General features: G+C 41.9%; 1 protein-coding gene across 1 annotated transcript in view; it reads right to left on the bottom strand.

Moving 5' to 3' along the window:
* Window positions 1-17174, bottom strand: part of LOC121612519 (metabotropic glutamate receptor 7-like) — a 63450-nt gene that overhangs the window by 14905 nt on the left and 31371 nt on the right. Inside the window, exons 4-8 of the mRNA XM_041945447.1 lie at window positions 14136-14271; window positions 13354-13508; window positions 10126-10263; window positions 8062-8262; window positions 2814-2953 (exon numbers count right to left, since the gene is read on the bottom strand). Coding sequence (XP_041801381.1) covers window positions 2814-2953; window positions 8062-8262; window positions 10126-10263; window positions 13354-13508; window positions 14136-14271 — 770 coding nt within the window. The remainder of the gene's footprint in view (window positions 1-2813; window positions 2954-8061; window positions 8263-10125; window positions 10264-13353; window positions 13509-14135; window positions 14272-17174) is intronic.

The raw sequence follows: 17174 nt of genomic DNA, 5'->3' as shown, positions 1-17174 counted from the left end.
TGAATAAACATATTCCCTAAAATGCCTAAATAATAAATCTGTTTGTGGCTCCTTGTGAGGGTTTTCTCTGCGCCTGTGCAGGAGGCAGGCCGAGCAGCAGAGGGGTGTCACAGTAGAAAGCAGCTTGGAGGTCAGTGACAATGTTACAGCGGTTACTTTTTTTAATATCTCTTACATCCGTCTCTCTTTAAAATTACTGAACTGAACGACGTTTGAGCATTTCGAGTTTTATGCGCCACCGTCTGGAACTTGAATGTGCGCCAAGGGGCGAACATTAGTGCGTCCACCTGGGTTTCATGTTTCCATCACTGCCGATAGCTGGGGCCGGAAATGAATGTCGGCTGTACCCTTTGCCCTCTGAAGGCAAAAGCCAGGTGTTAGTGGGTGCTAGCTGTTTTTTTTTTTTGGTCAGTGTGAAATGAGTTCAAGTTTTGCTTTACACCTTACACGTTGCAAACACAACACTTGCCCACATGCATTCACTACGCCACTGCTGATACTGATTTAAACATGTTTCCCGTGCTTTTGTGTATGGTTCAATATTAGTTAAATGACTTAGTCTGCCTTGTTTTCTCTGGACGATGAGCTGGTTCATGACAGCCAGGTACAAATATCATCACATACAACATGACTCCAGCTAAGGATAAGGATGTTTGCTTCCTCCAAACATGGCAACTGCCAATAATTGGAGATGCGGGGCTGCACCTGTGCAACACACACACACACGCGCACACACGCACACACACACACATACACCTGTGTATGTGCTGTGTGTGCCTTTATGACAAATGTGTTGTTTCTGTGGTGTCTAGATAGATTATCATCTGCCATTTATCTGGGGGCATGAAGGTGCCATTTGTTATTTGGACAATGAATGGTGCTCTGTGGAAAACCTCCCGATTACACACAGTGTGGAAACGGTAATGAGACCAACAGCTCTGTTGCCATGGAGACCAGAGGCAAGATTTTTGACACCATGGACTCATACGGCTGCCATACTTTGCATTTAGTTTTTTTTTTTTTTTTTTTGCTTTCGTTGTTAATTTTACACTTAATTTGAGGATCTGTGAGCTGGAACAGCATTACATTGTACTACTACTATCGATGATTGCAAAGTGCATTGGGATGCGCATTCCAGGTTAACCTTTAAATTAAGCTGCTCTTTATTTGTCACTGAACAAATAGCTATTGCATTAGAATATAATTGCACTGTAACAGCGTTTGGTTTGTAATCACACTAAAACAAAATGTAGCACAAATCTCCAGCAACAGACGTTGTTCCACCTGTGCTATCAAATCCATTGGGTTGAGTTTAATTCTTGTGATCTAGGGAGCCATTATGCAAATGTGTCATCTGTATGTAAATATCATGTTTGGATTTTTTTTTTTTTTTTTTTTGTAATCTGAGTCACATAGAAATGCCTAGAAATTTCAGCCCAGGTTTCATCCTATCAGCTCGGGCAATTTCCAGCTACGTTTGCCTTGAAATAAAATCAGTTTCTTTATTGTCCACATGAATCACCCGAGCCCATTCTTGTGTTGTGACAGTGAGATCTATTGCAGTGGCTACAAACCAACACCTTGCTCTTAAAAAGGCAGCATGGCAGCTGTCCTCTGCTCTACACCCAACGCTGATATTAGACAGTATTTTTTTTTGTAGGTGAATGAAAGTTCTTTTAAAGCTCACATGAAATGAAAAAAAATCCTTATCCATGTTCTTATGCTCCCATGGGTTCCACTATCTTCTGGATATTCCAAAAAATGTCGAGTAAATTTTATATTTTACTTCAGTTTTCCTGTAAAGTACCCAGAGCTTTCATATGATTTATCTTACACTCTTGGGTGTGCCTTAAATTACGTCTGACAAAATGTGATCCTAGATATCGAGTTTCATCATGTACAGTAAAACCTGCAAGAAACCACTAAGAGTAACATGGGAGGTGTGTTCATAGGTGTCAGTTTCCAACAACATCAACATCTACCGCAGCTCTCTGCTGCCAAATACTGAACATATATGGTCTGACACTTGGGTTAAAAACATGCTCTTCTTCTTCCTCCCACTCGCCTTCACCGTCAGCCCTCCAACCTATTCAGTGGGAGAAGCGTGATCTCCAGCAAGTCACGTCGTTGTCTGTTTTCTTTCTGCCTTCCAACTTATATTTTAGTCCTCCACCTAACATCCGTTTGCAGGTGGAAACTTAACAACCTCTTTTTAATGGCAGACAAAATGTGCCAGACTAAAATTACTGCATTTTATCCCCCTTCGCACGCCAATTTCAAAATCCTTTCGCTTTAATTGCACTGCATTGCCGCTGGGACATTTGATAACCTTTGATAAAACCATGTTTCAATTATGAACTTAAACATTTGTCTTATTAAATAAAGTCTATCAGTAACTTTCTCTGGGTCCTATATTAGCTGGCAGCATATCAACTGAAATGTGTATGAGTGAACATGTTTCTCTGCTCACTGCTGCAGGAAAATATTACACCTGAAGAATTTTATTTACATTTATTTGCTGAGTAAAAATGAACACTTGCTTTTTCTTGCTAAATTGTACTAACAGATTCATTTTTGCACCTAAAATACATCAATTAGATTGAAAGTAAAACAAGTCTGCACCTGAGCTCTACCCGTATTCAACATGCAAATATGTGCACTCTCTCTTCACACAAGAGATTTCAATTTTGGAAAACACAGAAAGTCACTATGCTTATGAGTCCTAGAGCCTAGACATCCTTATTTAGGTACAAGCATTTAAACAACATTTGGCATTGTGCGTCTTTGGTCTGTGTATCAGTAAATCATCATACCTTGAGCTGGAGAGTCTCAACCCACTGTCCTACCACCTTATACTCTGGGATGGAGGAGTTGGTCATCTGGAACTGGAACAGGTCATAGCGTCCTGGAGCATCGCCGTTCTTGTTAAACACAACAGAGGTGCCAGCACTGCCTGTGTGAGGCAAGAGTGAGACAGACCATCAGAATAGAAAAGTAGTAGATGCTGGGGTGACAAGGTACAGCATCTCTTCTAACAGGAGAAAAACATGAACTCCTGACCCCCTTTTACTGTGCCGTGGCCTGCATGGACCACATAAAGGACCACAGGGAGTCTATTCCTCCCATTTAAAACCTGAAAACACAATGACCTACATTTTGAACCTTTAAGACAATGATGGACTGGGAAGCTAACTCTCTTCTGGCCAATATAGTGCTGCTACACCTGCTTCCTATGCATATGCAGCAGCACAGTTGCCACAGGAGAAATATATTTTCATATGCAAAACATGGTTAGATATGTAGACTCTCAGCTTTGCGTTTAACATCAGAAATTCTCTGTTGTTTAAAATGCACGCACACCTCCTCAGAAATGCATTTCCGTCACACAGTGGACACCAACAGGAGATATAGGGAGGAGACACAGGTCAGCCAAAGCATCATACGGTCCCCATCTGCTCTCAGTGTGTGGCAGCCTGTCTCAAGCAGAGCCCTGAAGATTTCACTAATTAGCTCGGAGAGGACTGCGGACACCTGAAACATTACGTACGAGAAAAGGAGCTGTTCGGATCTGGATTTGTGTGAGTTCTCCGGCCTGTCACTCGTGTCTGCGCTCGTATACGTTGCGGATGCGTGCTCAATTACACGAGCCTCATGGCTGCAGAGTGTGTGCAAGGCAGTGTGTTAATGCAGTTGTCAGTCAACATCAGATCTCCCTCGCAGCGGTGAATGTTGAATGGCATTAATGGGAAAAAACGGTTGTACTTTATTTTATACACAAGGTCTGCATTGTTGATGAGGTCATATTTAACATCCCACAATGCTTAGGGAGAATGAAAACCTGCTGCATTTTACACGTCCATTCACCTTGGCACTGCATGCAGTAGCTCGTAAGCACTGGAGATACCATTTTTGAAATGGGACGGGGGGAGTCTGATGACACTTGGCATGGGAATTAAGTACTTTAATAGCTCTGGCTATAAAAAGTGTGGAGAAAGGACCAGGAGCATATGTCCAAAACACTTTTGGGAACATGTTGTCTTTTGTATCTAGAACAGAGCTTGTGGCTTTTGGATGGAAGGCCACTGCACCCTTTCCTTAGTTTTCAGCCAGAAGGGAATTTCATGTCCCTCCAGTTTTTTTTTTCCAAGGACATTTGTCATTGAACATTCTACAAAAGTTTCAGGCCAAAAGACTCTTGTAAAACAAGAAAGGCAGAGGGAGCAAGAGAAAAAGCCCATTTCAGGCGACAGACTAGGGGGCCATTTTAATAAAATACTGTGGACAAGCACCCAAATTTCCCTTTTTGACTTTGTGACACCGTTGTGCATTACAAATGTCAGCTTGTAAGACTTTAAGTGGCCATTTTCAGGTTGATGCAGAGCCACAAATCCCTCACTATCTGCTGTTATGCAAATCAATAGCACATATATTCCACATTAACAATACAGAAATGGCACCACTGGAGTCATTTGACCCATCGCTCCGTTCCGTTTAAAAGCAGAGCACTAATTCATTGCTATCCGTGTGTGTCGGCACAGAAAATGAAGCAGGACGGGTGCTCAGGATGAAATCAAGTGGGCTTGTGAAGCCCATAGTGAATTCTGTCTCAATATGAAAACCAAACTAAAACTCTGTGGGTGGCAGTCATCGTCCTGTCACTTCTGCTGCCACCAAACAGACAGTAGACTTGTTGACACAGTGTATAAAGATGTTGACAAGGTATTGACTCCTGTGAGCAGAAGCTGTGACAGAGTTACCATTCTTACTCCACGCCCCAGCAAAAACGCACACAAATAAACAAACACACCAAGTCATTCAGCAAAGTGACATGAGTGATTGGGCACTTGGCGCTCTTCAGCACTGGAGCAAATAATTAAGTGGCGTTTCTGTGTGTGCAGATAAAAAAGAATTAGAAATTCCTTTGTATTATCTATTGCCTGATATATTCAAGGGAACAAAATGGTATGTGTAGACTCCTTAGTGAGAGTGCTGTCTAAGATGAAAGATTTATGCATTTGCATGTGGCTCTGAACTAAGACATGACAAAAGTGCACTGCTGCTGTGCTGTGCCGAGCAGTGTGGGTGGACTGGGGATCCACTGCTGTGTTTCTCTCGCATCATTATTCTCTGCCTTTTTTTTTCCTGCCTCTCACTCTTCAGCTCTGTGACTCCGGCGCAGTGGGGAGATCAACAAAGGAGGCTTACACTCCTTCGCTCTCAAACATACATTAGCAGCGTCATAATACACAGGATAATGTGCGTGGCTTCAGTCTAAATGCAATAAGGGGCAGCGAGATGTGCCTGTGCCACAGCACAACAACCTTTGGTTGACAGAAAAAAGGTCTGAGAATACAAGACAAAGGCAAGAAGAGGTAGAAGAGATGGAGAAGATAGGGATCTTATTTTTGGCTCGGTGCCACAGTGAGGTAAATGTTTTCTGGAAGCTGAAAATCCAGAGAAGTCAGCTCAAGCCCAGATGGTTATTGAGATTGGACAGCAGCTTCTCAATCCCATGCATGAATCTGCACTAAGTTAAGGTCTCTTTAAAATCTTAGGACCGCTCAAGCAGATGCACATATTCTGTTTCTTTAGTTCCACCTTAAAATCGGAGAGCTTCTCGCCTGCTGGAACTCTGCACTGCTGCCATAGCGACAGTGTTAGAGAAAGGCAGGCAGCGCTTTAGCCTTTAGATCGCCGACAGAAGTTTGTCTTCACACGTTGTTTTCTGTATAAGTTATTGTGAAGAGTTATTGGGCCTGTTAAACATGATCAGTGTGTTGTACACATCAATAAAATACCAAACATGCATAGGAACAAACCTTCAGTGCATCAACAAAATGTCAGAGCACGACGTCGCCTGTTGAATTTATCATATGTTAAAGGATAATTCTGGTGATATTCTATGCTTTTCTTGTCAACAAATCCCAAGAAAAGGCTAAACAAGGAATGAATTGATCATACTAAGTATTTTCTGCGCAGCCACAGTCTAACAACCTCTCGCACTGGCTGACATGTTCCTTCATTATGATAACCACGGGCACTGTTTATTTTCATTTGATCCCACATACAGCGCCCTGCTGCTGAAATATTCACAAATGCACCAAATGTATATTAATACCCAGCTAAAAGGCTCTTAACATCTCCAGGACATATTTATTAGCAGTGTGTCACTTCCACCAGAAGCACACGCTGTGTTCACATTGTAGCAAAGCTGTGCCATTTTATTTCACTAAACTCAAACATTTCAAGCATCAGCAATGTAGCTTTTGGAATGCACACTTTTGTTCCAGAAAATAGCCTGATCCCGAATTGCTAAATATTGTGGTGCCAAATAGCTAGCCAGCTGATTATCTCACTTTCATTATTAAGCTGAATGCTATGTTTACTTGAAAGGCTCATTCCTAATTGTGTCCAGGGCATCTCCATTCCAAAGCCCAGAGCGGTTCTCGAGGAAGCTGCTAGCAGCAACACCCGAGGCCAAACAATCCGCCCGTTCCGAACGTGCCTGTTTGGAACTGTAGCTGTGCCACTGATTAAGAAAAAGAAAAAGTAGGCCGGCTTTGTGAGATGATTCTGCTGATCTCTCCCTTTAAACAGCTGAATCTTATCTGGAACATTTTGTGAAGACACAATTTACTTCAGAGGAGCCTCTAATGATCACTGGCTGACGTACGTGCCTGCACATCTGAAATGACAAAGGTTTCTCTTGTCTCATCTCCCAGTTAGCGCTCCCCCTCCACTCACTTCTGCATTTCAGAGCAGTTGTCATTAATAGCTATTGCCATTAATTGTTAAGCATATTCATCACTTTCTTTCACATCACTTTTTGTACAGGGCTGAATAATGTAGAGGTTAAAGTACCGGCAGACCCATAATAGATCATATTGGCATTAAATATTTCACAGATCCACAAAATGTTGTGGCGCTTTAAGCGAAGAATGAAACCGAATGTAAATTTAAATTCTTGCCGGCCCACAAGCAAGTGCATATGATGTATGAAACAGAGGAGGTGGTATTTATAACCTCCTTGCCTACTTTTCATAGTCTGAAACTCAGATGACTCTGGCTCTTATGCTCGCAATCTCTCTAACATCGACCCTGCGGATTGGTGTGGATACAGCGGCTTCAAGTAAAACACTTGAGCAGTTGAAGGAATAGTTTGAAGTTTTAAGAAATATACTTAATTGCTTTCTTGCAGAGAGTTATGCGATGGATGCCACAGAGACAGCCTGCATCACTTACTCTTCTGATGTTTGACGAGCTCGTATCCCAGCACGGACACAAGCCTGTCAGTGTCAGCTGCATTTTGAGCTTAATGCCAACATTAATGTGCTATGGTTAGCTGAATGTGTATGAATGTGCATGCCTGTGCAACCAGATGTGGAGCTGCAAATTTAAAGCAATTGTTCTATATTTTGGGAAATATGCTTCTTTGCTTTTTTGCTGGGCATTAGATGCAAAATTGATCTCTCACAGCTGTGGGGTAAATATGTAGCTGGTGCCAGGAGACAGCTAGCTTAGCATAATGATACTTTGCCATTTTTTGGAGGGTTGTGTCTCTGCTTGAAGCCCGACAATTGCTCCTAATGTACCGTGTTAATTAGTGAGCATTTGAGGTGAGCCATGCTAAGCATTTTGTCGCTTTCAGTTTTTATGCTAAGCTAAGCTAACCAGCTGTGGGCTGTAGCTTTACACAGGAGTGGGGTTGATCTTCTCATCTAACTCTCAGCAAGAAAATTAGTAAATATTTCCCAGAACTTTGAGCTATTTCTTTAACTACTGTAGCAGAGCACCAGTCTTAACTAATAACTAACTAATACACTGAGAGAAAATGTGACATCGTCCACGTTCATAAATGTGCACAGCTTCTTTTATTCTCGTATGTAGCTCTAATCTACAGTTAAATATCTTTACAAAACATCTTGAGATGTACATTTTATATAGCCAGTATAGTGGAAAATGTCCTCCAAAACTCTGCCTAAAGTAACATCATAACTAATTCTACTTTTCCACACATTCTGTAAGCATCTGATGTGCAGACCTTTACAATGTGTCACTCACCGTTGAAGCTGGTATTGCGTATGTACTTCAGCAGAGTCTTTCCTTCAGCAGACTCCATTTGTGGACAAACGCCAGGATGATCAGGACATAAGTCCCTCTGCATGTTGTGGAGAGCGTGGGCCATGGCGTACACTGCGTCAATCACAAACTGCACCTTCCCTTCCTGCTCGTACTTGGAGTCGATCCCGATGCGCTCCTGGCCTGAGGGAAGAAAAGGAAGAGGAGGACTCACAGCCAAATGCACCATAAACCATTAGACATTACATCCTCTCAGCGCTGCCTATCATCTTCAGCTCCTTCATTTAGCATTTGCTGCCAGTTACCTTAGTTTTGATTTTGTGGGAATTACACCTAAAGGTACTATGTGGCATCGGAAATAAGAAGACACATTTAATCCCCAAGTGGAAAATATCAAGCTGAGCTGTGAGACAAGTGTTTGTGACAAATACAGCAGACTCAGATTGAATTACTGCGGTGTCTTTCAAAGTAATAGACTGCTAAGAACGCACCTCACTTGTCTCATCTGCAAGGTGATGAGGCTCCTCATGAACTTTAGTAACATACTCGCCCACAGTGGCTTCCTGCTCTTTTATATCCTCCTCCCAGTGTACTGCCCTTTCACTATGGGCTGCCGTAAAGGTTTTGCCTCACGCTGCTGATACACTGCTTGAATACGTAATGTACAGCCTCTGCTGGATTTTTGCTAAAACACTGAATTAGCTATTTCATACTCTTGGTAGATGAAAGCTGCACTTCAAAGAGTGATTGAAAATTATAACAACAAAAATACTACTTTTAATAATAATCATCGACATCATGAACATGGCAATTATCATCATAATTTTAATATTCAAGCTCCCAGTAAACAAAGAAGGAAATAACACAGAATACGGAGAGACAATTTTCTCCTCAGTGATAGCTGTTCAGAGTTCACATGCAGCACTGAGTGGAGGAGCAGATGATGTTAATAGGAAACATATAAGAGTGTGGGAGACTTGCATAAACTGAGGGAGTTCGAAAGCAATCTGTGCTGACATTTCAGCCCATTTCTTAGAACTTAACATACATTTTAGCCCACACATAACCTTCTTCCTTTTCAGAGCTCTGCATACGGTGCTAAACGGACAGTCTCTGAATGCGAAAGCCTCCCGTTGTATTTAACATTCATAAATATCAACTTGGCTTGAGGTGTAAAGAAAGAGAGCACAGCGACAGTTGTAGAGCCATTCAGTTGAATTGAAGAGAGGATAAAAGACATTTACAGTCATTTTACAGAGGGTTTGTGGGGCTCACTAAGTGGACGAGCATCTTCTGTCTTTGAGGCATGATAAAAGATGGCAAACGGGATTATAAAGCAAACGAAATCCTTCAGCAAACAGCAATTTGTGTCATACTGCCATTACCGTCATCATGTATGCAAGCAAGATTAATACAGCATCCCACATCACAGGCATCATCCCCGCAGATAATAAATGCAGTGCAATGCCTGTCACACCGTTGGCAGGCAGAGTTTAGGTAATACGAGCGTGCATCACTGTTAGCAATGGCATTATCATTAATGCTGCCAAAAAAAATGCAAATAAAGAATGGGGGCATGAACAGTGTTCACTTAGCTTTCTGTCGTTTTTTCTCTAATTTTCCAACCTAAATAAGCTGTACTCTGGCTCTGCACAGTTAGCACACAGGGCACGGCTGTGCTGAGCTGTCAAGGTGACTGGGTTAAGGGGGAATAGAGGGAATATGGGATTTAAGAGTTACAGGACATTAGCCACAGGAGCAGAAGGTCTGTAACTGTAGTATGACTAAGACACGTGGTGCATTATTATTCTAATAATAAACTCTGCCTGTCCTGCACCCGCTGGGTAGAAACACCTGGTGTTAGACTTTCTGGCTGCGCTGCCGACAAGAGGGGTTGAATTAAAACTCCAACAGTCTATCTGCGGCTTCTAATGCGAACAAAAGGTCAAGTTCACATCAACCTGACACAGGAGGGTGAAAATATATATCATCTATTAGTGTAATGCAGAAATGTTCCTACTTTGTTCATGTCAAAAATTCGTGTACCTGTGCATTTGCGGCTGGTATCTTCTCTCTTCGAGGCACTGAGGAGCCTGCAGTCGAAGTTTTCCTCCCAAAACTCAGCAAACCACACGTTCCTGCGATTGTTCTCCAGGGTGAGCGCAGTAAAGTATTCATCAAACCCTGGGAATAGAGGAAAGAGGAGAATGGCTCAGTTCCGGACCAATTATCAACCCATTCAAACCTGGAGGAAATGAAGCGAAACTTGTGCAGCAGTGTGGCGGTGGTGTGGCGCTGGCTGCTAGGTGTTGGAAGCACACACCAGCAAGCGCTACTTCATCAAAATTTGACCACGGAGGTTCCTCTTCCTTTCAAGCCCCATGGAACTTTAATCGCTTCTTTCATCTAGGAAATTAGATTAATTAAAAAACAGGATGCATAATAAATAAGGAAGGGATTGTAAGTGGTGCTGCAGCCTATTGCCTGAGGCTGCGAGGTCCGGCAGGTGCTCGACAGGTTTCCTTCAGTTCATAAAATCCATTGTAATAGAGATGGATTGAAAGCATGATGTCTTAGTTTAGTGCTAATTTCAACAGGGCTTAGGTGCCTGCATGAAGCATTAGCTTGAGGAGCAATAACTTGCTGCAGCAAAGGAAAAAAAAAAGAAAGCCTGTATGGTGAAATTTGTTCTCCTGTTTGTGCAACCTAATGTGGGTCAGGAAGTGAGCTGGGACAAAACTTCACAGCGAGATTCATGGTGCAGTATGTATGTATGGATTTCTTAAAATCTTTTGTTAAAGAAACACAATTTTCTGTCTGGAGAATAATCTGAATTTTCACATGTTAAACTCTGTGTCTGTCTGTGTTTCCACACTCTCTGTTATCCAGTCATATCAGATGAGTCGTGGGTAGAGGTGATAATGGCTAATCAGAGCTGAATGACTCAGCTGATTTTCTTTGCAAAAGACCATCAATGATGCACGGTGGATTAATAATATTCTCCCTGTCTCCAGAGTGTGCATTTGTCCTGGCGAGGCCTTCCCTAATTAAGGAAAGCTTCATAAAACTCAGACTTTCAAATTTCCTCGATAGTGATGATGAGTGGTTATTAGGTTTGTGACACTGGATAGAACTTAAAATAGATGGTGCATGCAGAGAATATTCTATTTCTGTGGAGAATTTGTACATGTCCTTCCTGGCAAATGCAGCAGTATAATTTCCTCATTTGCCTCCTTTTTCTTGTGGGTGGATTTATTTAAACTACAATTTTAAGGAGGAATCCACCCCACAGCGCTTAAAAACAACTTGTAATGGGATTTCTTTCGGAGTGTAATGATAGAAAATGTTAAAATGATAAAAAAAAACTCCAGTGTCTTATAATAAAAATTAAATAAAGCTTTTTCTGAGGTCCATCATTTTGTGCCCCCTTCAACAGTGATACGGCAGAGATACCGGTTTCTCCACAGACAGCAAGCTGAGACTGGAGATTTTTAATTCTTTAAATCAAATAAGTAAAATCCCAGTGATAAATATGTGATAGATGACACGGTCTACATTCATTGGTTTCAGTATATATCTGAAGCACCCAATTTGTCCAAACTGACGTTAGTCTGGTCATGTACAACCCACAGCAAAATGCAACAAGGTCATACTTGTTGTCTGAGGATTGTCAAAGTCTCTCCGTGAAATGTAGAAAACTGCCAACTGAAGGAGAAGTAGATGAGGCAGATGGAATTGTGGGTCCATGAAAAAGGTAGATGAGAATACGTTTTCATTGTCACAGACGGTTATCTGAAGATGTTAAGTGTTTTTTAGGGTGCAGATGTTCTTTAGGTCTTTGTAGTGTGTGCACTTGTCTGAAGTGAGTCAATGATGCATCGAAATACAAAAAGCATTTTATTTCTGTGGGGCGTGGATGAGGACTTTGGAAATCATTTTTTATTATTTTAGTGGTGTTTTACCAGTTATGAATTCTTAAATATTTCCAGATATCTTATTTATGTGATTATATTACAGTTCTTATTACCCCCTCCCCTTTATTGAATCTTTTAAAATCACTCTCTGGTCATCAAATTTTATCTTTCCTTTTATAATTTGAAGACATTTGCAATATATGGAGGTATTATAGTACAGCATTATATTATTTTATAACCTGTTTTTCAGGTGAAATGTCTGTAAAGTATGCCTCAATAAATAGGCACATTCTGGGTTGCGACCACGCCCCATGCCTCTCTGCCACTTTGGGAATACAATTGGCCTGAGCTCACCTGACCGTACACCCAGGGCACCTATGTGAAGATACCCAATTTGTGTGTGGATTTGATTGGTTGTCTTAAAAATTCCACTTCATACCAACTGAATTGCTCTTTGTAATGTGTTTCATGATGACTTGGATGAAGGCCACAAGTCAAATGCGTCATCTACGAATAAAGTTCTTCCTACAACATATGACAAATGTTGCTGCAGTTTTTGACAAGGGATGAAATGTAAAGGGGGTCACTCAAAGTGATGAACCCGCAGAGAATTATCACCCAACTCTGCAGTTCCTCTTTGCTTTATGGAGCATTTTAGTATCATTAAGCTGGTTTCAGTTTTGTGGCCTGCAACTTAACTGTTTCTGTCCACTGCTCTCATCAGCGCTGTTTCCAGACGCGGCTTCTTAAACAAACAGGGTCTATAAAGCATCTATCCAATACCAAACAGCAAATAAAGTTAGCAGCTATCTGAGGAACGTAGTGAAGCATTTAACGTTAGCAGCTATAGCTAAAGGTAGTTAGTTCATATTTTTGTTGGTAGACACCAAAAACACAGCTAAAAGGAGAGGGAATATTAAAGGAACATTTGCCAGGCGGTCAGAGCCGTGATTTTCAATGAATGCTATTGGTCAACACATGCTAACACATTCACAATATCAACTTCAAAGAGTGATAATAGGTCAATGGTGTGTTTAAAGCCTGTTGAGCTGCCCCCAAAAAGCCAAGAGGAAAAGAAAAAAAAAATCAGAAATGGTTGCATTTTTAAAGCAGCTGTAATCAATAGTTTCACATAAATAATGGATCACATGTCTACTTGACGAAAATCAGATTGAATATTTGACTTACATTAGCCTGGCAGCCAAAAGCATGACTTCAAATGAAGGCTTAAGTTGCTCCATAGCTGTTGGGTATGTAAACAGGCAACTATTTGCTAAGAAGGGGGGGGGGGGTCACTCCCAACAAACCAGTAATACAGCAACACAGCATGCGGTGAAGTGTGCAGTGTGCTTCTCGGTACCTTCGATGGAGGAGCGTTTGGGCAGTATAGTGATGGCTCCCACTGCTACATCCTCGAGCTGGTGGATCGGGCTGCTCTTGGCCCCCCAGCTGTCAGATCCAATCCACAGGAAATGGCCCACCTGATTGGCCCTCTTGGTGGCATTGAGAACTCCCCTGCAAGGACATTTGTGTGTGAGTTTGAAGAGAGCACAAGAGGTATGTGCAATCTAGCATGTATTACGCTGAGGCACAGCTGGCTGTACGGGGTTGTTTGGACTTCACGTTTGGGCTCATGGTCATGCTCAGTTCCTCAGTTTATCTCATTAAAGGTGAGAAGGAAAGGATGAGAAACTATTGCTCATATATGTTGTGTGTCATGTTGAGCAAAGATGTTGTTTTAATCTTTTATTTAAAGAAAATAGAGACAGTTACAGTCATTAATTCCATGTCTGTCACTCATCTTCTCTTTTCTTTAGCACTTCACTAGTACATCCACTTCTGGATTATCCATTCTGAATTTACAGGTTCTAAATGTTTGATTCTGTGTTTCTTTACAACACTTCCCATGGGCCATTGTAAATGAAACAATATCTCTGTGGCTTAGTTGTGATCTGTATTCCCAATTCTCCGAGGCACGCTTGTGTTTGTGTTGACGGAGGTGTGTTTGTGTAGCACGCATGATAAATCTGTGCCTCTAGCCTGTCTTCAGGAGCTGCTACTCAGAGATTAAAGACATCAACATGGCAAGTCATCAGCACGCCCGGCAACATGGATGAAGCCAGAATGTGCTTCGCTCCTCACCGTATGTCTTCCTCACTGGCAAAGATGATGACTGCCCGCGAGTGCTGCGTTTCCAGCAGCTGTTGGATGGCTTTGTCGTAATCCTCCAGCTTGGGGTTGTGGGGAATTTTCAAAGACTGGGCGATGCAGATTCCACCTTTTTAATGAGAAAAGAGTAAGAAATGATAAGGACTCTGGGATGATCTCACCCATCCACAGAGATGTGTGCACACACACAAAAGCCTGGAGTCACAATAGCTGCTTTTTCCCATAGAAATGGAAGAAAACATCTGAACACAATAGTGGGACTTTGATGATGCTGTCATGTTTTCCTTTAGAGTTTAAATGGCAGTCTTGCAGTGTATACATTTACATTTTGGCAATGATTTGAAAACCACATGCAATATAACACTCAAAGTGCACCCTCCGACTGAGCACCAGAGTCATTTCACAGAGTGAGACATTTCTAAACAAATCTGCTGTAACAAGTTCAATGGTCCACTTCAACAGGGACATAGAGCTACAGATTTCATATAATGGATTTGGGAAAAATCCAACAGTTTGCCATTGACTTTTCATTTAAAGCTATTATCAAGCATCTCTTGTTGGACCTTGGACCAATCAGATAGCACAGCCGGCAATAACAAACAAAGAGGATTTTAATACTGACAATAAATCATTCTCAGACAGGTCACCACTAATGAGCTTGTACAGGATGAAGGGTACTGATTGCTTCCATGCGTTGCTAAACAGTTGCTAGATATTTGCCACAGTATATTATTACAATTGGCTTTTATCAGTTTGCTAGATATGGTTGTCTTAAGGGTTATATTCAACAGCTCATTATCCGGTAGAGAAGCAAAATTATACCTTTCATGAACAGAATAATAGAGTTTTGCTTCACTCTGGTGTGGTAATTACAGGTGTGGAGGACAAGCTAACCTTTGAGGCACTTTGGATAAACAGATAATATGATCACCTGTGCGATAGCACTTCTTAGGTACCGTAGGCTTAGATTTGAGGCAGCTGCCTGTGTCCTGAGTCAACAGCAGAGCTCTACCCAAACCAATTAAAATTTCTCCCACTCAAGCATTTTAATAGCCTACCCAATAACCTTTCAGTTTGAGTTTCCCTGAGTAGGCAGAGAAATGGAAGGAATCTCCTAATTGCCAGTCTCCTCAGGCTCATTACTTTGATATAAACAGCTTTTAGATGGCAGATCACACATCTCCAGTCGCGGTTTACTGTGGCGTTTCTAAAGGCAGGAGATAGCAAAATGACAACTGCTGAAGCTTCTCTTAACTCTTCATTTTTCAAGTATCAGCAGGCAGAATTAGGAATGCTCCTCGATGCGAGAAAACATCCTGGATGTGCCAAAAGACCTCTGGGGTGGCTGCTGTTATCCTCCCTAAGTGGTCTAAACATAAAAATGGAGATCCCGCAAATGGCCAAGCTGTTGCTTAAGGGGTTTGTGGTATCCTGTTAAAATGAAACGTACTTGGTGTCATTTGTGCAGAGCAGCCAGCGTTGTAGGTCTCCAAGGGATGACACTAAAGCTCTGTTTCAGCGCAGAGATTTCAGTGGATTTCAGCCAGAAAGCCTACAGTATGACACCCTTCCAGGTTTCTGTTTTAGGAACAGCACTGTATACTATCTGATTCTGGCGTATTAGCGGCATGTTTCAGTTCCAGGTTTCACACACATTAATTCCAGAGAGGGAGAAAAGAAAAAAAAAAACTCTCTTTTTTGCTGTGAATTTAAGTCTCATAAAAATGCATTAACTCCATTATGAAAACAACCCCTGGAGGCTCATGTGAAGAGTTATAATGGCATAACAATCTTGAACAGAGATATATTATAGGTCACAACCGTCAATAATACAGAGAGAGACCACAGGAGCCACTGATGAAGATAAGAAGCATTTGGAGCAGATCCCATTTTCAGAGAGGGAGAAAGAGCATCAGGGCTGCACATGCTGTGGGCTTAAGACTGCCCGGCAGGCTGGTGGCTAAATTATTGAATGCCTGCAGCATACCTCGTCTGTCAGTCAGTGAGGTGGTCAGTCAGTCAGGGAGGCAGGCATGATGGAAATGTAAGCATTGTATCTGTACTTCCAGAGTACTGTGCTGTGGGTCGAACCGCCCTCACCTGTCACTGGAAGGCATTGTGTGGACTTGAAAGAGCCCTAGACTCAAACAGTGGGAATAAAGGAGAGCCGCATGTCTGTCTTGGCTGGAGATGTGCGATCTGAGACAGACGAATGTCAGGCTCTGGGAGAAGAGAGAGTGTTTCACTGCGACTTGTTCACGTCTTACCCAAGAAATAGGATTGTAGAGCAATAGTGTTCTGGCTGCCACTTTAGGCGCCATTATACTCAGTCCGTGATTTGTTCATTCTTAGTAGCGGGGATTGTACAATTCTGACCCAACTTACTATCCATAGCATTAACACTAACACTAAAAACTACATCTGTAGTCATGCCTGCCCTAAAATATTTTGTTACAGAGGTGGCTTGGTCTGGGGGTGTATTTTCAGCAGCACTGAATGATCTTAAAAATTATATAGGAAAACTACAGGCAGCAGTGTGTTTCTATGATCCTCAGACACCTCCATGAGTATAGATTGCTACTTGTCACTTTGATTATGAAGGAGAAACTACTCTATAGGTATGTATATATTCTACAATATATTAGAGAAATGAGATTTTATAGTAATAGTTCAGTGAATAATACAGATCCAAGATGAAACTGACAGGGGTGGGACTGAGAGAAAAAACCACACTTACAAATCTGTCTGCTTCTTCAGCACTACGGACAGCGCCATGGATTTATCAATATACAGCACAGTTAGGCTGTATATTGATAAGGCACAGTTTCAGAGCCATGGATTCTAACTTGTACCAACCTCAGTCAGGTTAAAGGATCAATGAGTCAGGCAGACTAATATGTTCAAACAAGCAACCCGTCCGCCCCTGGACTCTCTTTGCTGCGACTGGATGGAGAGGGGGGATGTATTTTGAGGGATGGCATCCTCTCTCAAATCACCTACTGATTATATTTC

This window comes from Chelmon rostratus, chromosome 10 (assembly GCF_017976325.1).
Source record: "Chelmon rostratus isolate fCheRos1 chromosome 10, fCheRos1.pri, whole genome shotgun sequence".
Classification (NCBI taxonomy): Eukaryota; Metazoa; Chordata; class Actinopteri; order Chaetodontiformes; family Chaetodontidae; genus Chelmon; species Chelmon rostratus.
This window is presented reverse-complemented; position numbering and strand designations above follow the sequence as displayed.